This window comes from Phocoena phocoena, chromosome 15 (assembly GCF_963924675.1).
Source record: "Phocoena phocoena chromosome 15, mPhoPho1.1, whole genome shotgun sequence".
Classification (NCBI taxonomy): Eukaryota; Metazoa; Chordata; class Mammalia; order Artiodactyla; family Phocoenidae; genus Phocoena; species Phocoena phocoena.
In genome coordinates, this window is record NC_089233.1 from 4,279,756 (window position 1) to 4,304,611 (window position 24,856).

General features: G+C 47.9%; 1 protein-coding gene across 1 annotated transcript; it reads right to left on the reverse strand.

The window, feature by feature from the left end:
* Positions 1-190: 190 nt before the first annotated feature.
* LOC136134649 (speedy protein E4-like) lies at positions 191-22,044 on the reverse strand. Its single transcript, XM_065892314.1, has 7 exons — positions 21,942-22,044; positions 21,242-21,300; positions 20,671-20,756; positions 18,966-19,134; positions 18,701-18,805; positions 16,879-16,942; positions 191-489 (listed from the first exon to the last, which is right to left on the reverse strand). The coding sequence occupies exons 1-7, from the start codon at positions 22,009-22,011 to the stop codon at positions 191-193; spliced, it is 852 nt and encodes a 283-aa protein (XP_065748386.1). The 5' UTR covers positions 22,012-22,044.
* Between the last annotated feature and the right edge of the window lie 2,812 nt (positions 22,045-24,856).

Consider the following 24,856-nt stretch of genomic DNA (forward strand, 5'->3'; position numbering starts at 1 on the left):
CCGGCGGCCGACGGCGGTGCAGTGCCCGACCGTCTGCAGCGCGCGGCATAGCGAGTTCCCGGGAGAGACGTGGGCCTGAAGGGAGTTTGTGCCGTAGGCCCAGAGCCGACTCCTCGGTCCCAGTGGCTTCGGGAGGCGCAGCGGAGGAGCAGCCCCCGGACCGGAGCCTCGGGAGCCCGGGGCCGGTCCTCTAGTCTCGACGGGGTAGGTGTTTGCGTGTGCGGGCCTGCAGGCGGTTGTGGACCCTGCGGCCCTTGGAGAGCAGGGCTTCGGGTAGCCCGCCCCTGTCCCCGCGGTAGAGCGACCGGGAGGGTTTGACCGCTTCCCCGAGGTGGATGGACCGGGCTGCAGGGCAGGTCCGGCTGCTCCGGATGGGGCTCCCCTGGGACTTGTGAGCTCCGGGGGTCCTGGGGGAGCAGGGGCGGGACGTGCCGCGTCCGTCCCTCCGTCCAACCGCGATCCTCCTCGTCTTCCTCCTCCTGTCGCCGTCTGGGCATCTCGCACGTGTCTCTCAAAGCGCGTTAGCACATTGGTTGTCTAAGCTAAGCGTCCGCTGCCCCCCTGGGTTGTGCCCTGTGGAATCGCACAGTGTAGTTAGTGCAGGATGAGTCTGCAAGGCTTCTGTCCTGCTGCCTCGGTTGAGGAAGGAAGAGATTGGACCTGAGAAGGGAGATGACTTGTCCTAGATCCTCACCGGGTGTGCACGTGGGGTCGCTAACAGGACTCCAAACTCCTAGGGCAGGTGTTCTGTCCCCTTAAAGTCAGTTTTAATGAAAGAGTTTTTTGAGCGTCGCACTGAAGTTTGTAAAGTTTGTACAAATAATTGAAAGACTGAAACGCACCTGTGTCCCTTTATTCCGGGTATGCTGTGGATTTCCTGATCTAAGTTGTTAACAGACTTAGAAGAGATAAACTATAGCGTTTTTTAATTTCATATTTAATGACGGAGGTTTATTTTAGTAGGACTCAATGTACACTCGCTGCTGAAAAAAAAGTATCCCCTCAGGTACCGCAGCCACGTGGGAGTTACAGACCTGAGGGTGGTTGCTCCCTCCTCATTCTAACAGGCCCTTGTGAAGATGAAATGGCGGGTCTCCCACAGGTGTGTCTTGTGGAGCGCAGGCGGGTGCTTGTGCAACCCCGAGCCGCTTCAGTCGTAGCTTCACTCCTGCGTTTTCCTTCTGCAGGTCCGCCTCCACTGTCACAGTCCTGCACGGTGTTCCAAGAGCAGCGGAAAATGAATCAGCCCCTGGTGAGTTTTGCTGTTTACTTATTTACCTGCTGCTGTTCTTTTGTGATAACACTGTGGGAGGCGAATAGTTCAAAATGTGAAATGGGAAAGTAGGAGTAGGGAAAAGATGTGGTTCGACAAAGCGTAGAGGAGCAGGTCAGTACCACGTGTTTCTGGCAAGTTCTACGTGTAGATCCCACGATCTTCTTAGAGCCCCAGTACAAGCCTCGTGTTCTTGACATTTGTGGCAAAACGCCATCCCTCGCTTGACTTACATTGTCCTGCCGAGGTACTTTTGTTCTCGGGCGTTAAAGGTTTCCTTGAGGATCCCGCTGTAGGCCGCTAGCCTTCCTGAGCGACAGCCCCTAACGTGTTGACTTCGGTGCCTTCCTTGTGCTTCCCGTAAGCCGAGAGCGTGTCTTCCAGGGAGCACTCAGGGCATATAACTTTTCCGTTCAGTAGAACACCGTTGTCACCTAGGTACATTATTTTCAGTGCTCAATCCATGGATGCAATGAGGAGCATCTAGAAGCACAGCCTTGTCACCCTTCCAGTAAATTTCCCTCTTTGTCACTTACAATCTAACAGGGTCGCGTTACACACCATGTAGTGATGTCTGTGGCAAAGATTCCGTGTTTCCCACCTGAATTGTATCGTGAAGCCTTCGGTCTTGGTTCTGCCCCTCCCCGGTACCTGATCCGGTTGAGGTGACCTGGCATCCAGCATACAAACCAGTGGAGATTTGCCAGTCGTCACCTCAGACCACTGTCGCCTTCCCATCTGCAGAGTCTGCTATGTTGGTTCCTGTGACAGATCTCTCCTTGCTCTCTTCCTGACTGATTCTTTCTTCCCCCCTCTTAATGTGTTGTCTTTTCACTCTTGGTTCATGACTCTTCAACCTGTCTGATCTCACCTTGTGGTGCTTTTCACTTCCAGCTCTGTCAGTTCTCCCAGCTGGACCAGATAGATGCCTCTGTGCAGCCACTTGCCAGCATCTCTATGGAGTTTATCCAAAGAGCACCTCAAATTGCTAGATCCAGTAGATCCAAGAATGATTATTTACAGCTCCCCCGCCCCTTGCCTTCTCCTTTTGTCCCTGACGGCTCATCGTTGCATCGTCTAGCCTGTCACCCTACCCAGAAAAACGGGTTCATTCTGAAGTCCTTCTCCATCCTCTGTTACCACGTTGTAGTATTAGGCTTGTTAATGTCGTAGTCTAAATGGTTTTTATTCGTTCCCCTTCGTCCCGTACTTGCTACCATTAAAATAGCTTATCTTTTCATTTCTGTAGTTACGGAAACTTTTTTTCTGTGCTGCTGCCTCTTTCCTCCAGAAGCTCAAGTGTATTGTGCACGCTGAGTGTTTCTCCTAAAATATTAATCACAGCATTTTGTGTGCATATGGGAAGCACTTTACAGGTTCCCTGGGTGACTGGAGAAACGAGGTAGCCGTTCTGTGGAGCCATTAACCATGGAGCCCAGCACTGGGGGGAGGTCGCACCTCGCTGATGATGCGTGTGGATGGATCTGTGGGGTAAAATCCTGATCGGAGACGCTTAGGAGAGAGGAGTGGGAGAACTGGGTTTGTTGTGTTTCTAACTGTTTCAGGACGTTTTGCTGTGACGGGGAAAAGAGAAATTGGACAGTAGCTGGAGTAGGAGCTGAGGTCCGGGGAGGATGTTGTGTTGTGTTGTGTTTTGATGGGAGAAATAAGAGTGGGAATGATCCAGTAGATATGTGTGGGGGAGGGGAGAGCTGCTGCCCGGGGTGCTGGAGTGGGGAGGGGATTGCAGAGCCGGGTTGCAGGTGGGGAAGCCCTCCGATGGCTTCTCTGTTCTCAGGGAAGCAGCTCCTCAGCTGAGGGTGAGGGTGAAGTTGGGGGTTTGAGGAGAGAGCAAGCTCTGGGGCCCAGCTCCATTGTTACCATCAGCACACACAGTTCAGCCAGCTGGGAAGACTGTACTTGCCTTGTCTGCCTGAAAAGCCATCTCCTCTCTTAACTGTGGGAGTAATTAGTGTTTGGGGAGCCTATGTAATTACACGGGTGCCTCTCAGCTCAAAGCGAATTGAGCGCCAGTTCTGGCCACGGACACTTTCTGCTCTGCTGGTGGAAGGGTCCCCAGACGACGTGCCCTGCTTCCCTGGCTCTTGGCTTCGGGGACCCTTCACGCCATCTAGTGTCGTGTCTTTTATCTTAGACATAAACTTCAGATGTCTTCAGGTTCTGCATGGGATCTTAAGCAATTCTCTGCTTCCAGGAGCTTCTGTTCTCCTCGGGAAAGGCACTTCACAGACGTAATTACAGGAGAGGACGGGAATCCTGCCCGTCGATACGTCGGGAACTCCAGAGTGCTGACACAGCAGAGCCTGCTTTTATTTATGTATCTGTGTGCTTTAATTTTGGTTTCTTTACTTATTAATTTAATCATTTTTAGCTGCGCTGGGTGTTACTTTTTGCCTGCTGGCTCTTTCCTCTAGTTGCGGTGAGCGGGGGCTACTCTTCGTGGCGGTGCGCAGGCTTCTCATTGCGGTGGCTTCTCTTATTGCAGACCATGGCTTCTAGGCATGCGGGCTTCAGTAGTTGCGGGGCGTGGGCTCAGTACTTGTAGCGTGCGGGCTGTAGAGCGCAGACTGAGTAGTTGTGGCTCACGGGCTTAGTTGCTCCGCAGCATGTGGGATCTTCCCGGACCAGGGTTCGAACCCGTGTGCCCACCATTGGCAGGCGGATTCTCAACCACTGCGCCACCGGGGAAGCCCGAGAGCCTGGTTATAAATGCATCGTCAGAACACGTGGCTCAGTGACTCGGGGAAGGGTGACGGCCCTCAAGTGACCGGGACTTGGGTAGCTGCAGAGATTGTCGAGGCTCTCCGAGCAGCGTGACGTGGACTGGATGAGGCTCCTGAGGTGCTGGTAAGGAGCTCCTTCCTTAGGACGTGGGCCTCCCGTCAGGAACAGCGGGACGTGGATGCAGGCAGACCCTGAGGTTGACTGAAGAGCCTCCCCTCTGTGCTGGTTTTGGTTTCATCCTGTGGAGAAACTGAAACCTTGTAATCGGGACAGTGAGTCATCTGATCTAAAGATGTCATGTGTAGAGACCGTGGACGGCATGAAACATGGGGTGGGGTGCGGTGGGTCAAGTCAGGGGGACTCTGGGCTCCAGCGCGATGCCCGACAGGAAGGGGCTGGGCCGCGGCGTGTTCCCGCTGGCCCTAGGCCCCGGTAAGCAGTATGGACGTTCCCTTGGGGTTTTTCTGATCGTGAATGAGGTTGAGAGTATTTTCACATGCTTAGAAGCTGTTTCTTCTTTCTAATGGATAGACAGTTTTTAGAGCAGTTTTAGGGTTACAGGAGAATCGAGCAGACAGCAGTTTCCTCTACCCGTCCCTCTGGGTTCCCTCCCTTGATAACATCTCAGGCTTGTGTGGCGCGTCATCTCAGTGATGGATCAGCATCGACACCTGATCTCCCGTGGAGTCTGTAGTTTATATTAAGGCTCACTCTCTGTGTCCTGCTGCTCAGGTTTGGACAAGTGTGATGACCTGCAGCCACCACTGCAGTGCCACCCAGAAGCATTTCACTGCCCGAAACATCCGTGCCGGTCACCTGTTCATGCCCCCCAGTGTCCCCAAGCCCCGGACAGCTGCTGATCTTGTTACTGCCTGTGTATTTTTGCCCTTTCCAGAATGTCACGTAGTTGGAATCCTCCTGTGTATTTTTGCCCTTTCCAGAATGTCACGTAGTTGGAATCCTTCTGTCTGTGGTCTTTTCAGACTGGTGTATTTCTGTTTTTATGTGAAGGGCCTGTTCATGTCCATTGCCCGTCTTCCTACCCCAATACTGTCTTGTTTTGTTCTGTTTTGTTTTCCTTGTCTTACTGGCTTTCAGAGTGGTGTTAAATGTTTCTAAATTTTTCCAGTTGGGGTCATGTTAGTAAACACTGTTTTCCAAGGTTTATTGTCTTTTTCCTGTATTTTCCAGCATTGCTATGTAATTCATTACTTTTTTTTTACTTTGAGAGGTTGAATACTATGCGTTTCAAAAGTTTCTCTAAATCAGCACGTTTGCGTGGGTAAGATTCCTAGTTGAAGAGCACCCTCCTTGGTCGGTACCGAGGTTCAGCTTCTTTGCGGGCGCAGGCGCGTGCGGGGGGAGGAATGCTTCGGTCTCGTGGTTCCCTTTCTGTTGGGTCTCAGTTCCCCTTTCTGGTTCTGGGCAGTGCATCAGCCACTCTCCTGGGACAGGCCAGGCAGGTGGGGTCCTCACTTCCTGGTTCTGGAGTCTGTGTGTGTCTGGGAACACCTTTCTTTTTCCCCGACGAGCGAGAGGACCCTTTTGGTTGTGGAGCGGCGTCCTAGGACTGCGGCCCCTGGGCCCCCGCTGTTGTGTGTCATTTGGGCCCCAGCCATGCATGGGAGATCTCTGACACAGGGACGCAGCTGATAAAGCCCTCTTGGGGTTTTGTCATTTACAGTCCTCTGAGGAATACTCCTTTTCTCTAATGGAATTCCAGTGCTTAAGCTTTCTAGCCACTCATGAAAAGAATCGCAGAAAGGAAAGGAGACCCGTCCTCTCTGCCACCAAGCAGGGGAGTGAGCCGACGCTGTTAACGTAACGCTGAGAAAGTGGCTTGTGGGCAGTGTGTGACCAGTTCTGAGTTGTGTGATTACAAGGCTGTCTGTGGAATCTTACTGTACCAAGTGGTCCTTTAAGACACATACATTGTGGGTTGTTCCCTTGTGTTTTGAAAGTAACCTAAAACCCCTCAATATTTGCAGTTCTTAATTTGTTATCCAGGTTTCCTGACATCCATTTTTTAAGTTTAAAGTGCAATTTTCTCATCTTCCCTTTACATAAAAGTGAACGTGGGCAAGCCACTTAACCCATCAGCAAATAGAAAATCATCTGGAACATTCACATGAATGCTGTTTTCAAGCAGCAACAGTGCATATATTTTTATGCCCGTTACCAGTGAAAACTATAATGTTTTCTTATCGTGCAGTGTTTTTCTCGTCCGGCGAAATTACAAGCACTTAGAAAAGCCCCACAAATCACACATTTAGTGAAATTACAAATGCAGAACCGGAAAGGAGAAGAAGGTGTGCGTGATTCTACTTATGCTTTAAAATTAGAGTAGTTCATGGTCTGATCCCTCAGTCTCTTTCATTTGGTAATAACTTTCAGTGTGTGAACGTGTGGGCCCCCAGTCTTCATCCGGGCAGCCACAGGTGTAACCAGTGACGCCTGAATGGAATATGGGCAGAGCTTCTGGAAGACTTGCTGTCGATTTCTGAGACAGGCTTCTCGAGGCTGAGCCGAGGCAGTTCTGCACAGACGCTCGTCTGCCTTGGGCGGCAACCAGCTCTTCCTCCCGCCCCGCTCACCCCCCCCTGCCCCCCGGTGCCCTGTCAGCAGGTGGGCACCGTCAGCCTTCCCAGGCCAGCAAAGCCTGGGTCCCGGACGTCTCTGCATCTGGAGCTGGGGGTCAGGTGACCTGGCATCTCAGGGGACCTTGGTAACAGGACCCATCCTGCCTCTTCGATTGTTACACATAAAGAACTTTGATTTTCCGTCAATGTCAGTTTGTTGCCATCTTAAATGGCCTCTGAGCTTGGCGTGGTCTTTTCCTTAACCTCCTCCACACCATTCCTTAGTCACCCTGCGGCTCGTGGGATCTTAGCGTCCTGACCAGGGATTGATCCCATGTCCCCTGCATTGTAAGGGGGATTCTTTACCACTGGAGCACCATGGAGGTCCCTACCCTTATGTTTTAGCAGTTTTGGAGGTCTTCACAGACATCCTGGATGGATTCACCTAATAGCAGCAGGTAAACTTTGTGTCAAGAGTAGTGCACCTCATTCCTCAAAAATTTTAAAGGAGAACTATTATAAGATGCAGAAATTCCACTTCTGTGTATTTTTTCGGAAGAAAACAAAAACACTAGTTCAAAAAGACACATGCACTCGTATGTTCATTGAGCATTATTTATGATAGCCAGTGTATAGAAGCAACTTCTGTGTCCATCCATAGATGAATGGATACACATTCTTATATATATGAATGTGTCTCATATATATATATACACACACACACAATGGACTGTTAGCCAGAAGAAAAAAAAACAAAAGAAGAACGAGGGGCTTCCCTGGGGGTGCAGTGGTTAAGAATCCACCTGCCAGTGCAGGGCAAATGGGTTCGAGCCGTGGTCCGGGACGATTGCACATGCCACGGAGGAAGTAAGCCCGTGTGCCACAACTGTTGAGCCGTGCTCTAGAGCCTGCGAGCCACAACTACTGAGCCCGCGTACCACAGCAACTGAAGCCCGCTCACCTAGAGCCCATGCTCTGCAACAAGAGAAGCCCCCGCAATGAGAAGCCCACGCACCGCAAGGAAGAGAAGCCCCCGCTCGCTGCAGCTGGGAAAGATGCCGCCTGCAGCAACAAAGACCCAATGCAGCCAAAAGTAAAATAAATAAATTTTTAAAAATTAAAAAAAAAAGAATGAAATCTTGCCATTTGTGGCAACATGGATGGAGGCAGAGGGTAGTATGCTAAGTGCAATAAGTCAGTGAGGAAGGCAAATACTGTATGATCTCATTTGTATGTGGAATGTAAAAAACAAAATAAATGAACTAACGTCACTAAACAGAAACAGACTCATAGATACAGAGGAGAAACAGGTGGTTGCCAGAAGAGGGTAGGTGGATGAGTGAAATAGGTGAGGGAGATTAAGAGGAACGGATAAGCAGTTACAAAATAAATGAGTCTTTGGAGTGAAATATACAGCATGGGCAATACGGTCAATAACATTATAACTTTGTACGGTGACGGATGGTAACTCGACCACAACTAGACTTAATCTTGGTGATCATTTTCTAATGTATAGAAATATTGAGATTATGCACCTGGAACTAACATAGTGTTGTAGATCAGTTACACTTGAATGAAAATTTTTTAATTCAAACGAAAAGAATAGTGTGCCTCGTTACCTATAGACGCTTAGTCATACAGCAGTTCTCTAGAACATATTCATCCTGTGTGACTGTAACTTTATACCCATTGAACAACTCCCCATTCTCTCCTCCCCCACCCCTGACGATTTATGTGTGACTCTTTTAGATACGTCACATAAGTGGAAACACACAGCTTTGTCCTTCTGTGACTGACTTATTTCACTTATCGTAATGTCTTCTAGTTATATCCCCGTTGTCACAACTGGTAGGATTTCCTTCTAATAAGTCTGGATAATATCCTACGTATATACCCCATTTTCTTTACCCGTTTCTGTGTTGGTGAAAATTTGCGTTGTTTTCCTGTCTTGGCTCTGGTGACTAATGCTGTAATGAACGTAGAGGTGCATGTGTGTCTTCTAGATACTGATTTCCTTTTCTTTGACTATACAGGCTATATTATCATTTATTATATTATATTACATTATCTTCTATTATAGTTAATGTGCTTCCCGGATCTTGTGCTTTTCACAAATTGAAGGTTTGCGGCAACTCTTTCTCGAGCAAGTGTGTTGGCACCGTACTTCCAACAGCAGTTGCTCACTTCTTGTCTGTGTGTCCTATGTTAGTAATTCTCACACTATTTCAAACCCTCCATCAGCAAAAAGGTTACTACTCGCCGAAGGCTCAGATGATGGTTAGCATTTTTTAGCAGTAAAGTATTTTTAATTTTTTTTTTGTTTCGGCTGTGCTTCACAGCACGTGGGATCTCAGTTCCCCGACCAGGGATCAAACCTGCGCCCCCTGTATTGGAGGGCGGATTTTAAACCACTGCACCACTAGGGAAGTCCCTAAAGTATTTTTTTTTTTAACATCTTTATTGGAGTATATTTGCTTTGCAGTGTTGTGTTAGTTTCTGCTGTATAACAAAGTGAATCAGCTGTATGTATACATATATCCCCATATCCCCTCCATCTTGCGTCCCCATCCCACCCTCCGCATCCCACCCCTCTAGGTGGTCACAAAGCACTGAGCTGATCTCCCTGTGCTATGCGGCTGCTTCCCACCAGCTATCTGTTTTACATTTGGTAGTGTATATATATGTCCATGCCACTGTCTCACCTCGTCCCAGCTTACCCTTCCCTCCCGCCCCGTGTCCTCAAGTGCCTTCTCTGCGTCTGCGTCTTTATTCCTGTCCTGCCACTAGGTTCATCAGAACCCCTTTTTTTTTCTTTCGGTTCCATAAATATGTGTTAGCAGACGGTATTTGTTTTTCTCTTTCTGACTGACTTCACTCTGTTTCACAGACTCTAGGTCCATCCACCTCACTACAAATAGTTCGATTTCGTTTCCTTTTATGGCTGAGTCATATTCCATGGTATATATGTGCCACATCTTCTTTATCCATTCATCTGTCAGTGGACACTTAAGTTGCTTCCATGTCCTGGCTATTGTAAATAGTGCTGCAGTGCACATTGTGGTACGTGTCTCTTTTTGAATTATGGTTTTCTCAGCATACGTGCCCAGTAGTGAGATTAGAGGATCATATGTTAGTTCTGTGTGTAGTTGGTGTTTTGTTTTGTATAAATTTACGTGTTTTTATTTATTCATGCTTTTTGGCTGCGTTGGGTCTTCGCTGCTGTGCGTGGGCTTTCTCTAGTTGCAGCGAGCAGGCGCTTCAGTGTGCGGTGCACGGGCTCCTCTTGCGGTGGCTTCTCTAGTTGCGGAGCGCTGGCTCTAGGCGTGCGGGCTTCAGTAGTTGTGGCACGCGGGCTCAGAGGGTGTGGCTCGTGGGTTCTAGAGCGCAGGCTCAGTAGTTGTGGCACACGGGCTTAGTTGCCCTGCGCATGTGGGATGTTCCCGGACCAGGGCTCGAACCCGTGTCCCATGCATTGGGCGGAGGATTCTTAACCACTGCGCCACCAGGGAAGCCCTATTTTTAGTTTTTGAAGGAACCTCCGTACTGTCCTCCGTAGTGGCTGTTTAAATGTACATTCCCAGCAGCGTGCAGGAGGATGGTTCCCTTTTCTCCACACCCCCTCCAGCAGTTATTGTTTGTAGATTTTTTGATGATGGCCATCCTGAGTGGTGTGAGGTGATACCTCACTGTAGTTTGGTTTGCCTTTCTCTAACGATTACTGTCGTTGAGCATCCTTTCGTGTGTTTGTTGGCAATCTTATATCTTCTTTGGAGAAATGTCCATTTAGGTCTTGTCTCCATTTTTGGGTTGTTTGTTTTTTTGATATTGAGCTGCGTGAGCCGCCTGTATATTTTGGAGATTAATCCTTTGTCAGTTGCTTCGTTTACAAATATTTTCTCGCACTCTGAGGGTTGTTTTTTTGTTGTTGTTTATGGTTTCCTGTGGAAAAGCTTTTAAGTTTCATTCGGTCCCATTTGTTTATTTCCATTTTTCTAAGAGGTGGGTCAAAAAGGATCTTGCTGTGGTTTATGTCATAGAGTGTTCTGCCTATGTTTTCCTCTAAGAGTTTGATAGTGTCTGGCCTTACATTTAGGTCTTTAATCTATTTTGAGTTTATTTTTATGTTATGGTGTTAGGTAGTGTTCTCATTTCATTCTTTTTTTTTTTTTTTTTTTTTTTTTGCGTTACGCGGGCCTCTCAATGCCGTGGCCTCTCCCGCCGCGGAGCACAGGCTCCGGACGCGCAGGCCCAGCGGCCATGGCTCACGGGCCCAGCCACTCCGCGGCACGTGGGATCCTCCCGGACCGGGGCACGAACCCGCGTCCCCTGCATTGGCAGGCGGACTCTCAACCACTGCGCCACCAGGGAAGCCCTCATTTCATTCTTTTACAGGTAGCTGTGCAGTTATCCCAGCCCCACTTATGAAGAGGCTGTCTTTTTTCCGTTGTATATTCTTGCCTCCTTCATCGAAGATAAGGTGACCATATGTGCGTGGGTTTATCTCTGGGCTATCTATCCTGTTCCATTGATCTATATTTCTCTTCCCTAAAGTATATTTCAATAAAGGTATGTACATTGTTTTTTTAGACACAAGGCTATCGCACACTTAACAGACTACAGTATAGTGTAAACATAAGTTTTTCATGCAGGGGTACACCAAAGAATTCATGTGACTCGCTTTATGGCGGTATTCGCTTCATTGCTGTGTTCTGGAACCGAAGCTGCAGTGTCTCTGAGCTGGGCCTGTATACCCAGAAGTGGGATTGCTGGATCATATGGAAATTTTATTTAAAGGATTTTGAGAAAACTCCGTACTGTTTTCCACAGTGCCTGCATGATGTTACATTCCTGCCTACAATATGCAAGGGTTACGATTTCTCTACAACCTTGACAGCTCTTATCTTTAAAAAAAAATAGGGCTTCCCTGGTGGCGCAGTGGTTGAGAGTCCGCCTGCCGATGCAGGGGACACGGGTTCGTGCCCCGGTACGGGAAGATCCCACGTGCCGCGGAGTGGCTGGGCCCGTGAGCCATGGCCGCTGAGCCTGCGCGTCCGGAGCCTGTGCTCCGCAACGGGCGAAGCCACAGCGGTGAGAGGCCTGTGTACCGCAAAAAAAAAAAAATAAAATAAAATAAAAAATGGTGGGCATTCTAACAGATGTGAGGTAATATCTCATTATGATTTTGATCTGCATTTCCCGGATGATTAGTGACGTTGAGCACCTTTTCATGTACCTGGTGCTGTGTTAAGTCTTTCTAACACACACACACACACACACACACACACACACACACAAAGGGATAGAAGGAATCTTTTGGAAGTGATGAGTATATTACCGTGATGGTGGTGGTGGTATCACAGGTGTGTACATATGTCCAGACTCATCGAGTTATACGAATTAAACACGGGCTGGGTTTTGTGTATCAATTACACGTAAACAAATCTGTAAAAGCCCAGCAACAAGTGGTGTATTTCATGAGCCAGTGAAGCCTAGGTACATGTTGTCTCCTCTCCCAGGGGTGAACCCAAGCTGCCATTGAACTTGGCGCACTTTCTGTTTCTTTAGTTTCGCCTTGTATTACTTTTGTGTTTCTGCATTGTTTTTGGATTACAGCTGAGTGGTTCCCCATTTGGAAGCAGGGATTCTGAGTTTGGCTCTGTCGTTTGAAGACTTTTGATGGTCTCTCCAAAGGGATTAAGTTTCTACAGAACTAATCTCAGTTAGGTGAGAGGTAACAGAGGATCTGGTTTGTTAGTCTTTTCTTAGTCTTTTCTGTTTGTCTACTTGGACAAGCTCAAATCAATTGAGAATCTCTTACCCAATGGGAGGAGAACGGCTCTTTAATAGCTAAACTGGTGAGTGTTTATTCCTGACCCATGTCTAAGACTTGAGAACTGAAGGTAAAATTCCCATTCTCTGTATGTCTGTGTGTCTGTAATTCAGAAAGGTCTTTACCTCTGACAGTGTGAGTATGTAATGTTTTCCTACTTCTGGATCTATTAAAGTAGATTGTAGAGTCTCTTAAATTAAAGGGTTTCTGTCCTGATTGGCCTACAAAGATACAAATGTGCTTCTAAAAATTATATATCCCTAAAATTCTCAGAGAGAATGGAATTAGAACTTGTCACACGTTAAATGTGCTAGGAAAGTATTCTTATAGAAATCAAGTCAGGGAATTCCCTGGCCGCCCAGTGGTAGGACTCGGTGCTTTCACTGCCAGGAACCGGGTTCTGTCCCTGGTCAGGGAACTAAGATCCAGCAAGCCTCTGTGTGCAGGCAAAAAAAATCAACTCAGAAATTGAAAGACTTCACGTTTACATAATTTAGGTAAATCTTTGACAAATGAAGCTAATATTTAATATTTTTGGTTTAATAAATATTTACTCCTATCTTAATTATCGGTATTAGGCATACATTTAAAAAAATTCTACTTGGGAGTGTTCTTCCTAAATTTATATAGGTGTGCCCATCAAATAAGCTAACATTACTTCTAGTTAACATTTAAGGCTATGAAAAATGTACATTTGTGTTATACCGCATTTAATTAGTATTCCGACAAACTTTCTTTCAGCAGTAACTGTGTTTTGTACTGTGTTAGCTTGTCGATAAATTCTTTAGTTTACGTAAAGCCTTGAACTGATATTAAATTGTGTTACTTACTGGATAATCATTGGATACCGAGGTCATTTCTGAGCAAGACAGAAACCCGAAACATTGATTACTAAGCGTAATCTCCAGTTCTATGCTCTTGCTGCATATTTTTGTTTGTTCCCTAGAGGCTGTGTCTGTGGGTGTGTTAATGAATGTGTTTGTCTCTGCCCCTTGGAGAAGTCGTGTAAGGGATGTTTGTGGCTATGTAAAGTTGTGCTCTGTGTGTTCATGAGCTCTCCTAGCCTAAAATGCTGATGTGTGATGGGCAGTTGTCTACTATTCACTGCTAGTTTTCTTTGTGAAATGGAAGTAACTTTGGTTCAAAGTTATCATTAGTATAATGTGAATGAGACTTGACCAATAGTAATGTTATCGGCTGGAACAGAACTCAGGTTCAGCTGCTCATCGCTCAGAGGTCAGTGTTCCAGAGACAAGGGTTGGTGGAAGAAGAAAGATGCTTTATTCAGGAAGCTGGCAACCTGGGAAGATGGTGGACTAGTGTCCCCAAAACCATCTCCCAGTTGCCAATTAGAGGGAAAAGGGGTTTATAGGGAAAAGACGGGAAGTCTCTGGGCTGTGCGGGTTAGGGCTACATGCAGAGTAGCACAGTCAGCTCTGACCATGATCTTGAAATTGGTCTTACAGTGCTGTGGTCGTTGTCATGTTGATTGTTTCAGGCACAGTTAATGTTCAACTCCAGTGTTGGTTTGTTCGCATTTCCTTGAGGCCAGTTCCTGGAATTGTGCAGGCCATTGGTTCAGGTCTGCTCAAGATGGAGCAGCTTACGTCATAGCTGCAGTCTGGTGATCATACAGTTAGCTCTCTCCTCTTGTAGTGGTTTTAGTATCTGCAAAACGAGTTAGGAGTGTGTCTCTGACACTGTCACTTATGTCCTTCGGGAGGAACTAAACATCTGTGAGTGTTGTTGTCCTAATGATGAACTGCTTGAACCTGTTCTTTTGTGACTCCGGGGAGGCCTGGGAGACTGCAGCTGTTTTACAAACAAGAGGCAGGGGACATGGAAGGGCCCTGCAGGGTCCTGCTTGGTTCCAGCAGCCGAGAGGTACGACTTTGTATGCAAGATAATGAGATGTAGTTTTGTTTATTAACAGGAACAAAAATAGTTTTGTCGTAAAGTGAAATGACTGATTGTTCCAGTACCAGAAAGAGGATAGTAAAGGACACAACCTCAGTGAATATAGAAAGTTGCAGGAGATGGGTGGAAAGGGAATTTCATTTGTGTGGGCCGAAGGCGGCTCTGTTTTGATGTTTATTCCAGAGGTTTTCAAAAAAGAGCTTCTTGCTCTCTGAGTTTCAAATGTTATATCGATGCAAAGCTGGAGTTTGGTTTTCTCTCTGTAAAATGATAACTGTTTCTAGTGGAGTGTTGGTCTCCTTAATAAGTGGTTGGAAAGTCGTTCTCTAAATCTGCCTAAACAGCAGAGCTTCCGTGTCTCACTGGAAGAGCTTTCTGCCCCTAGTTCTGAATTCATCCGGCCTTATTATGTTTTGAAAATAAATGCACAGGGACTTCCCTGGCGGTGCAGTGGTTAAGTATCCGCCTGCCAGCGCAGGGCACACGGGTTCGAGCCCTGTTCCGGGAAGATCCCACATGCTTTTAGAAACTAGAGCACGGAGAGAGTAAGGTCATATGAAATTTGAGATGCTAAATATTGTCATAGTTTAAGCAGTGTGAAGATTGTTGGAAGAAATTATTTGTCATTCATTCAAGCCATAAACATTTGATGAATACTTGCAAAAAATAGAAAATAAAGAAACCTCTAGAGGCCGCGAGCCACAGCTACTGGAACCCACGTGCCTAGAGCCCATGCTCCGCAACAAGAGAAGCCACCGTATTGAGAAGCTGATGTACCGCAAGGAAGAGTCGTGCCCGATCCCGCCAACTAGAGAAAGCCCACGTGCAACAACGAAGACCCAACGCAGACAAAAATAAATAAATAAATTGATACATGTATTTTAAAAAAATGCACAATAAAATTTCTGCATTTCTGAGAAAGTTAACCTTTTTTGAAACTGTGTTCCTTTTGGTCTGTTTTTTTTTTTTTTTTTTTTTAAGTGTACTGACAGAAATTCCCTGGCATTTCAGGTGTTAGGACTCTGCGTTTCCACTAAGGCCTGTTTTTGATCCCTGGTCAGAGAACTAAGATCCTGCAAGCTGCGTGTCATGGCCAGAAAAACAGCAAAGACAAAATAATCATACTTTAGCCATTAAACACAGTCAAGGACCTTTAGTTCCTCCTCAAGGGCTATCGGGTAATATTCTGAGCCATGCCCTTCGACCAGCTTGGCAGAGACTGAAACCCCCAGAAGGTGGAAGAAGTTAACTGCATGCTGCCCACAAGCACGTAGACCCCAGACCAGTTGGAACCAGAAGGCTGATGATGTTGGGTCCCCGTGACCTAACCACCAACCAGTCAGGAGAATGTGCGTGAGCTGATCACGCACCCAGTAATCCTCTCTTCAACATGTAGCCACTTTGTCTTTTCCCTGTATAGTCCTCAAGCAAAACCTCAGGAGGGGACAGTTGGTTCTTCGGGACATGAGTCCACCTTCTCCCCTGGACTGCCGGCTTCCTCAATAAAGCTATCTTTCCCTTTACCCAACACTTGTCTCTCAGTATAGGAGTCCTGAATGATGCAAGATGTGCCTCATCTTCTGTAGTTTTCTCTACATGAAAAATAATTCAGGAATCTTTTTCAGAGTTAAGAAATGTGGTTGGATAATCACAACACCATTAAGCGACACCTCGCTGGACAGCAAAGAGGCGAAGCCGACTGGTAATGACCACGCACATCATGACTGTGGGAAGACTTTCATCTTTATTGTATTTTCCAAAAAGCTGCATTGCACGGTGGTCTTTAATAATCTAAAATAACATACAAACACGTTGAGACAAGTTAAAAAATTATGACTGAATTCCCACAATTCAATAATGAGAACTAATAAAATAAAATTTATGCTTACTAGATTTGGGAGGAAATACCCACCTAGCTATAAGTAGAATGGGAATATTATGTAATCTATAAAAGGTATATTATGTAATAGATAAAAATAAAAATCTCTCTTGAAAATGTGAATAAAATTGTATATATGTGTAAATATACAACAGCTGTAATACTCATCACAAAATGTTTGTTGGAACAAGGTGTTTCAAAATGAAGACTATTTCAAAACTATTTAAAATAAATATAAAAATATAAAAATAAAATAATTTTATAGGTGACATTTTCAAAATAAGCCTGTGAAAGTTAAGTCATCAGTCACGACCCTATGGCTCTCATTATATATTTTAAACTTTTTCTATCCTATTCTGAGCCCCTACACTCCATCTTCAAATGCTTCTAGACCGGGGCAATCAAGTGTATAAAAAATGGGACCTCCAGTGGGACCTCAGGGGAGATTTGAATGAAATGATCTGAAAATTGGGGTGGTGACTTCCAAAAGGATGGAATCTGAGAAAAGCCTGTTTTCTTATTGTCCTGCCACAGACTCCTAGAAGCATGCCCCGCTCCTAGGAGTATGATATGAAAACTCTTCTCAGCTCATTCTAGAAGATGCTGGGTTCTTCGCGATTATTTGCACAAGAGGCTTTCTCCCTTCCTTCCTCACAGCTGCCATCACTGTCTGGAGTGCCCTCGTGTTGAACATCCACATCTCTCCTGGGCTCTGTGATCTGGAAGTAAGAGAAAGAGCAAGGATGTCAGATTTCAAAGTGGCAACTGTGCAGATATAAAGGTTTTCCCATGCTTAGTCAACTCTAGCCAGAAGTGAGGCTCCTTTATGATTGCAGTTTTATCTCAAATTCTCCATTCTGAACCCCAGTCCTGAGCCATTCATTGTTTTCAAGTGTGATTCTTGGACTCTGGTGACCCTGACTCCAAAAACTACTGAATACACCTAAGGTCAGGCCCGGCAGTCTGCTTCATAGCGAAGACCCCAGGTGATTCTGCTCAGGGAGCTGGCATTTGGAGGATGCAGCTTTAGTCTTAACTCACCTTGGTCCTTTGGCACCACTTCAATTCTGGACTTGGCACCACACTATAGACATCTCTGACAAGTCAACATCGTGGACCAGGAGACCTGATGCCGGATCCCTAACCCTGACGCTAACCCTGCATCCTAATGTCTATTTTATTATTAATTTTTCATTTATTTACTTATTTCCTTTATTTTATTTTTGGCTGCATTGGGACTTTGTTGCTGCGCGTGGGCTTTCTCTAGTTGTGGTAAGCGAGGAGTACTCTCCGTTTCTTCTCATGACGTTGGCTTCTCTTCTTGTGGAGCATGGGTTCTAGGCGCACAGGCTGAGTAGTTGTGGCTTGCGGGCTCTAGAATGCAGGCTCAGTAGTTGTGGCTCATGGGCTCTAGAGCTCAGGTGCAGTAGTTGTGGCGCACGGGCTAAGTTTCTCCACGGCATGTGGGGTCTTCCTTGACCAGGTCTGAAACCCGTGTGCCCTTCGTTGGCAGGCGGATTCTTAACCACTCTGCCACCAGGGAAGTCCCTGGATCCTAATGTTTAAATAATACTCAGTCCTAAACTTGGTTAGTGTTACGGGCTGAATGTTTGTGTCCCCCAAAATTCTTATGTTGAAATCTTAAAATCTTAACCACTAAGGTGCTGGTATTAGGAGGTGGGGTGTTTGGGAGGTAGAGCCCTCATGAATGAGATTATTGGCCTTGTAAAAGAGACTGTGGGGTGTTGTTTATGAACCACGCAGTCTGTAGTAGGTAGGGCAGGTCGAATGGACTAAGACAGCTAGTTTGCAAGATTTAAGCCAAATGTTTGCTCAGTCCTCTGCCCACCTCTAGAATTCTAATGTGTCAATTGTAATGAGCCATGCTGAAGATGGCATTCCTTAACCTTCGCTCGTTGTGAGAAACCCCCATGACCGTAAACTTGAGGGGGAAAAGGTGAATTGTACAAGAGGAATCATTGATCCAGAAGTGATGATTCAGGGGAAATAAAGAGTCACAGGTCATCTGGCCATAAGCAATTTGAAAGTAAATTTGGATGAAAATAAAGACATTTACTTTGTTGTAGATGAATGCTAGAACCCATATCCCTGAGGGATGTAAGGCCAAAAATGAATGAAAAAGCGAAACTGTAATGACAGTATACGGAAGAAAATCACCATCTCGTCAGAGCTGTTATTTGGACCCAGTTGCTTTGGGTGAAATGACTTCAGTGACACCCATGCGTCTGGGATAAACTGGTTTCCCCGAGGTCTGGCGCCCACGGGCCCCGCGGTGCTGGTGTCTGTGTGTGGCTGTCAGTCCGTGGCTGGGCGCTGAGTCGGCGTGTGGCTGTGTGCCCGTCTGGCCCCCTTCACAGCGTGAGAGGTGATGTGGGTGCAGCAGTGGGATTCCTCCAATTTCCTCAGTAGACAACACGTCATTCCGCCCACACCTTTGCTGACGCACGCAGACCTACCATTGCGCAGGCCGATGACTTGAGGCCTGCGTGCTCCTGAGACCCCTGGGGCAAGAGGGTGCGATCTCTTCCCCACACCCAGAGCTCTGGATCAAAAGCCTGGATCTGGAAAGAAAAACAGCCCCTGGCAATGAGGATGCCGCTGCCTCCCGTTGCCCGGCCTCCGGCTCTTTCTCGTCCATTCCCAAGTCCCAAACCGAGTTCCCCGTGATCCCCCCCTCCTCTCCGGCCCTCCCCCTCCCCGACACTGCCACAGCCCACCCACCTGCTCGCACTCTTCCCGAGTGACCCTCGTCTTCCAGCCCATGGAACGGATGAACTGGGAACGCAGTTTGTGGAACAAGGGACGCTGGGAGCGGTTCTTCCCATAGAGGAACGAAAAGATGGCTTGTTTGGGGGCCTGGTTGTCCTCTTCCATGTCGCTGGCCACATAGCTGGGGAAAGACATCAGGCCGCTGTCATCAGGACAGGAAGGGCCTCCACTTGAGATCAGCTTCCCAGGAAAGAGGCAGGCTGAACATCCTCACACGACCCACCCAGCCCTGCCCAGCGTCACCGTCACCGTCACCGAGAGCCGCCCAGTCATCAAGGAGGCACTGCCAGGCAGGACCTTCGGAAGGGTGCCTCTCACACCTTGAGGATGAGGACAAAATCCAAACCCCCTGTTCCCTTCAACTTGTTTTATGTGCACACACCTCTCTCCCTATGTTGTAGGTACATGTACAGTTCCGGAGGGCAGGAGCTGATCTGATCTGTTTCTGCATTCATCCCTCTCCAACCAAATGACACATTTAGGGCTTGGTTCATATTGATGCATGAATGCAACAGCCTTTTGTGAATCTCTGTTCCCATCAGCTCATATTCCCCGGCATGTAGGCTGTACTTTATAAGGTTTCATTAGATGAATGAATGAATGAATGAATGAACCTTTAATCTCATAGCCAAATGCAATACTGATGACCTCGAAGACTCACAGTAACGAACATTTGCAAAATGAAAAGAATTGTGCTGAGTGTTTTGGGAATGCAGTGACATTTTGACAAGACCTGCCTTCCACATTGTGTCCAGTCCAGTGGGACTGGGGAGGGGGAAGGGGGGAGATAAGAAATGACTATAATGCAAAGCATCACGTTATAATACGATTTTAACTCAAGTGCCTCCGGGATGCAGAAGTTAGGGAGATCAGGCATCGTGAAGGTTTTGGTGTTTGAACCCACTTTAAGCATAGGGTCATTTTCTTCAGATAAATGTGTGGGAAAGACACCTGGACAGAAAGCCCAATAGAAACTTGGAGGGCAGGGTATTTGGAAGGAACAGTGGAACACAGGAATAAAGTATCAGGACAGTGTGATGGAGATTGCAGAGGGAGTTGAATTCCAACCCAGAACTCTGGCCTTGATTTGGCACGTCATCAGCCAATGAAATTGTGTGAAGCGGTCAGACCTGTGTTTTGGGAGGATATTCAGGCAGATAGAGCCGACTGGCTTGGGAGACTTGGAAGAAACGTCAGTGGGGAGCATTTTACACCAGATCCGCGCTATGTGATAAGGGCCCGCCGATTGTGGCATTTGTCGTGGGAACTCAGAAACGGAAGATAATCACACTTGGTGCTGATGTGGGAAGACCCGAGATTGGAAAACCAGAACCGGAAACGACTCAAGTCTGTTTACTCGGGAGCAGGATGGTGTCAGTTCTTTCTTCCTCTCCTCTTAGGAAGGTTTTGTGTTTTGCTTTGTTTCGTTCAGTGTTTTAATTGACATTAGGGTAGTTTGTTTTGACAGTGAATGGTATAAAAAACATAACTTTGTTTGAAAAAGAAACCACTGTACCGTAATCCTGTCATTTTGATACCAGAGTAAACAGTACAAAGGGGTTTAAAAAAAATAGATGAAAGGTCAGAGCCCCACGTCTCTCTCTCCGCCCTCCCAGGGTGTTGAATACTGATGGCGGGGATGGAGCAAGGTACTCACAGAGCTATGAAGAAATGGATTGTCTGGAATTGCCAGGGGAAGAGCCCGGCCCGGCTAAAATAAGCTATCACCATCGACAGGAGATACTGATGGAAAGAGGGAGAAAAACGTAGGAGAGAGGTCACCTCCTGGAAGAGGAGAAAGAGTGGGAGGGAGAAGGGAGCAGGGGACGAGGAATGGGTGGTGCCACTTGGAGAGGAGACCCCCCATGTTGGGTGAGCCTGATTATTTGGGGAAGGGGAGAGGACAGAAGGTCAGAGTTTGGAACGCTCCAAGGATGGGAGGCTGTAGGTTTGAGGGTGTGGACTTAGGGCCACTGGCACTGGATTTTGTTTGATGAACCAGAGCCAAGGCGAGTCCCCAGGAGCTGAGAGGAGAGGGGACTTAGGCAGCAACCACCAAAGGGTCACACCTGGGGCTCAGATCCCAGAGGGGACCTCGAGGCCGCTGGAGGGAAGTGTTAACAAGGCATCAGGTTGGGTGGGGACTGGAAACGTGGGTGTAGAAAGCACCCCGTGCCCCCACCCAGGACAGGCGCTGGAGCTGGAATCCATCTCAGCGGGTGATTTACCTTGTCAGATACTTCCAGCCTTTTGTCCCAGGCAAGGAATTTCTTAACGACGGGATCCTCTGTGAAAAGAGGGCAGATGTTGCCAGTGGGAACAGGGCTGTCATGGGAGCATTGCAGGGCCAAGAGAGAGAACCGCGCCCCCCCCCCCCCCGGGGAAATGCCAAGTTGTGGCCCAGGGTGAAGGTGATGGGAAGAGGGGATTGAAGACCATTCACTGTGGGAGGAAAGGGGGTGACTCCCCTTCTAAGGGGGCCGAGTGACAGGGAGTGATGCCCCTTCATCGTGCATTCACGTATCAGTGCAGAGGGCATCGAGTTACTCTCAGCCAGTTTCTCAATTGACAGTCTCGTTGGGGCAAAGATGGACTGTCAGCCCCCACCCCTCTGCCCCGCACCAGTAAGATTCAAAAGGCCAGTAAGAGCTAGAGTCTCAGGGGTACAGTTGAAGCCAAACAAACCTAACCCTGTATCATTTCTAAATCTAACCTCATCCTGCATCATTTACGTGTCCCCTATATCCTTTATTGCATCATTTACGTGTCCCCTGTATCCTTTATCCGTAGACAGTCCACCAGGGACGGAGAGCGCACCAACTAGCAGGGAATTGTTTTCCACTGGAAAAGTGTAGTCATGGGAAGATTTGTTTCTTTGTTATTCAAGTATAGGATTGGAGGGTGCTGGGCGAGGGGGCGGGTCCTTACCGAGCATCCTGTTGAAGACCTCGTGGTGCTCAGGCAGCACTGAAGACACCCGCTGTCGCTTCAGCTTCATCTTGAGCCCAATCAGCCACTCCACGACCCAGGTGTCCTGGGCCTCAGCGGCCGGGTCGCCCACCACCTCCGCTCTGAACGCCACTGACCTCTTCCTCTTCCCGCCGGGGCGCTGAGGCGGGGAGGTGCAACCGGCCCAGGGGGCTGACGAAGGAGAAGAGACTACAGTATGACGCTCTCGTCTTGGGAATTCAGCCACTGGTGACCACCCAACCCCACCCCGACTCTGCCTCCCCCCTGAAGCACCCCCGTGCTTTCCAGTCTCACCGCTGACCTTGCCCCAAGTCATCTTTCCATCTTTCTCTGTCCATATCTACCGATCCCTCCCCTGACTCCTGTTGTCATTTTTCCAGCTTGCTGTCCTCGAAACTCTTTCTCATGGTAGATAATTTCTCCCACCAGGAGAAAAAAAAAAAAAAAAGAACCCTCCCCTTGTTTCCTCTCTTCCCTTCTCTCATCCTTGGATCTCGTCTCCTAACCGTCTTTCTTGCTCCCCAGGTGTTCCGTGTCCGCAGCTCCTGTGCTCTCCTCCCTCAATCCCTGGCTTTCCGAATGTCTCCTTTCTTTCATAGGCACCTTTTGTGGGGGCTCTTTCCCGACCTCTGTACCCATTCCTCCTTACCGGTCAAGCCTCTGAAATTCCTTCTCGTGCCAGCTCCCTCACCTGACGGTCCTGGGATTTCTTCATAGACAGTCACCTCCAGGGGGTACCCTGAGGAGCTGGACTGGCAGGTCTCGTCCTCAGCCTGGGAACTCGGTGGACGATTGTCCATGATGTCTCCCAAACTCTTCCCTTCCTCGAAGCCTAGACTCTGCTTTATCCCAACTCTTGTTCTGGACTTGGGCTAAACACGAGTGGTCGTCCCTTCTCCAAGCTGCGGGGCAACTGGCAGTGGAGAGAAGCTCTGGCGAGATGCTATTGTCTACTACTGTTGCCGAGCGCCACGGAGTCTGGTCCTTCCAATCAGGAAGGTCGGAAGCCTCTGATGTCATCATCCGTCATTCCAACCTGGCAAGCAGTTTGAAGGAAATCACAAGTAACTGTCAGACCTATGTGTGCACTTGTCCCAGAGATCAGGGGTAAACGGTATCTCCTGCCAGTGACCCAACCTCTGCCCGTCCTCCAAAACCCCCCTCAAGGTGTCCAGACCCCGCTTTACTGCTTCCCAGCAGGTGAGCTGTCCTGTCCTCTCCGTGCTGGACTCTCCCCCTCCCTCCCATTCCTTTTCCACGGGCTGGTGGGAGAGTGGGGAGAGGGACGAGGAGACTTAGGGGAAGCAGCAACGGTTCAGCCTTCTAAGAGTGAGATAAGGATGTCAAAAAATATCCCGGGTACATTGACTCACTGGATTAAAAAGTTACGTTAAAACATGGAATTTTGCAAAGCTCTTCTGCTCAGTGTGTACTGGCACTGTGTTCAGAATTCTGTAGTGGAGGAGCACACGTCCACTACCCTCAGGCACCTTTGAGTCCAAGAGGCATTTGGAGCAGCTAAAATCATACGGAACTACGCATGCTCACGCACCCTTCAACAGGTGTCTACAGACACACACACACACACACAGACACACACAAAGGGCACCTTTGGATTTCACAAAGTCCATGGATTGTCCAAAGCCTGCCCCTCGATTCCAATTAAGAAGTTCTCGTCTACTTATCAAAATTTTGAGAATGTAGTATGACTGTTGTCCCAGAGATTTCACTACCTGAATAAAAATGTCACATGTACAAAAAGCCTTAATGGGAAAATCTCCAGTTCAAGACAGGTGATTTTTCTATGAGGGTAGGAAGTACACGGTAGCCGAGATGCAGAGAAGAAAATAGCCCACTCAAGATCAAGCAGTGTCACTGGAAGCTTCTTCTGAACTTCCCAACTCATGCTTCCACTCATCGCCTGGAGGTCTGAGTCTTGCATTTCCTCCCTCCCTCCCTCCCTCCGCCCTTCTCTCTTTTTTTATTGTGATAAAATTTGCATTACATGAAATTTGCCCATTTTAAGGGTACAGTTGAGTGACATGAAGAATTCACATTGTTGGGTTTCCCTGGTGGCACAGTGGTCAAGTATCCACCTGCCGATGCAGAGGACACGGGTTCGAGCCCTGGTCCGGGAAGATCCCACATGCCACGGAGCACCTTAGCCCGTGCGCCACCAGTACTGAGCCCGCAAGCCATAACTCCTCAGCCCGCGAGCCACAACTACTGAGCCCGTGCGCCTAGAGCCCGTGTTCCGCTGTAGAGAGAAGCCACCGCAATGAGAAGCCCGTGCACCGCAGCAAATAGTAGCCTCCGCTCGCTGCAACTAGAGAAAGCCTGCGCACAGCAAAGAAGACCCAACGCAGCCAAAAATAAGTAAAACAAAAATCTTAAGAACAAAAATAAAGAATTCTCATTGTTGTGCAACAATCCCCACTAGCCGTCTCCCGAATGTTTTCATGCTGTCAAACTGAAACTCTGTCCCCATTGAACACTGACTCCCCATGCCCCCCCAGCCCCTGACACCCACCCTTCCACTTTCTGTCTCCATGAATTTGACCCCTCTGGGGATCTCTCCGAAGTGGAATCATGTAACATTTGTCCATTTGTATCTGGCCTATCCACTTAGCATAATGTCTTCAAGTGTCCTCCGTGTGGTAGCCTGTGTCAAAATTTCCTTCCTAGACCCCAGAGCCAGTGTGGACAGTACACAGTGAGTGAGAAGGAAATAAAACCCTGGGTCTGAAGAAGTTCAGATGTATGCCAAGTGCAGTGGGAAACCAGTGAATGAGAGGTGTCGTGATCCAGTTGCACTGAAATGGAAACAATTGATGTTGGCTGCTGTAGAAATGGATGGGGTGGGAATTCAGCAA

Bases quoted from the DNA above. Each gene is read 5' to 3' on its own strand.
- LOC136134649 (XM_065892314.1), bottom strand. From the start codon at position 22,011: ATGAAGCTGAAGCGACAGCGGGTGTCTTCAGTGCTGCCTGAGCACCAC. The intron at 20,757-21,241 runs GTAAATCACCCG...TCTTTCCATCAG, and splicing joins GGCTGGAAGTATCTGACAAG to TATCTCCTGTCGATGGTGAT. The intron at 16,943-18,700 runs GTAGGTCTGCGT...TCTTACTTCCAG, and splicing joins AGTCATCGGCCTGCGCAATG to ATCACAGAGCCCAGGAGAGA.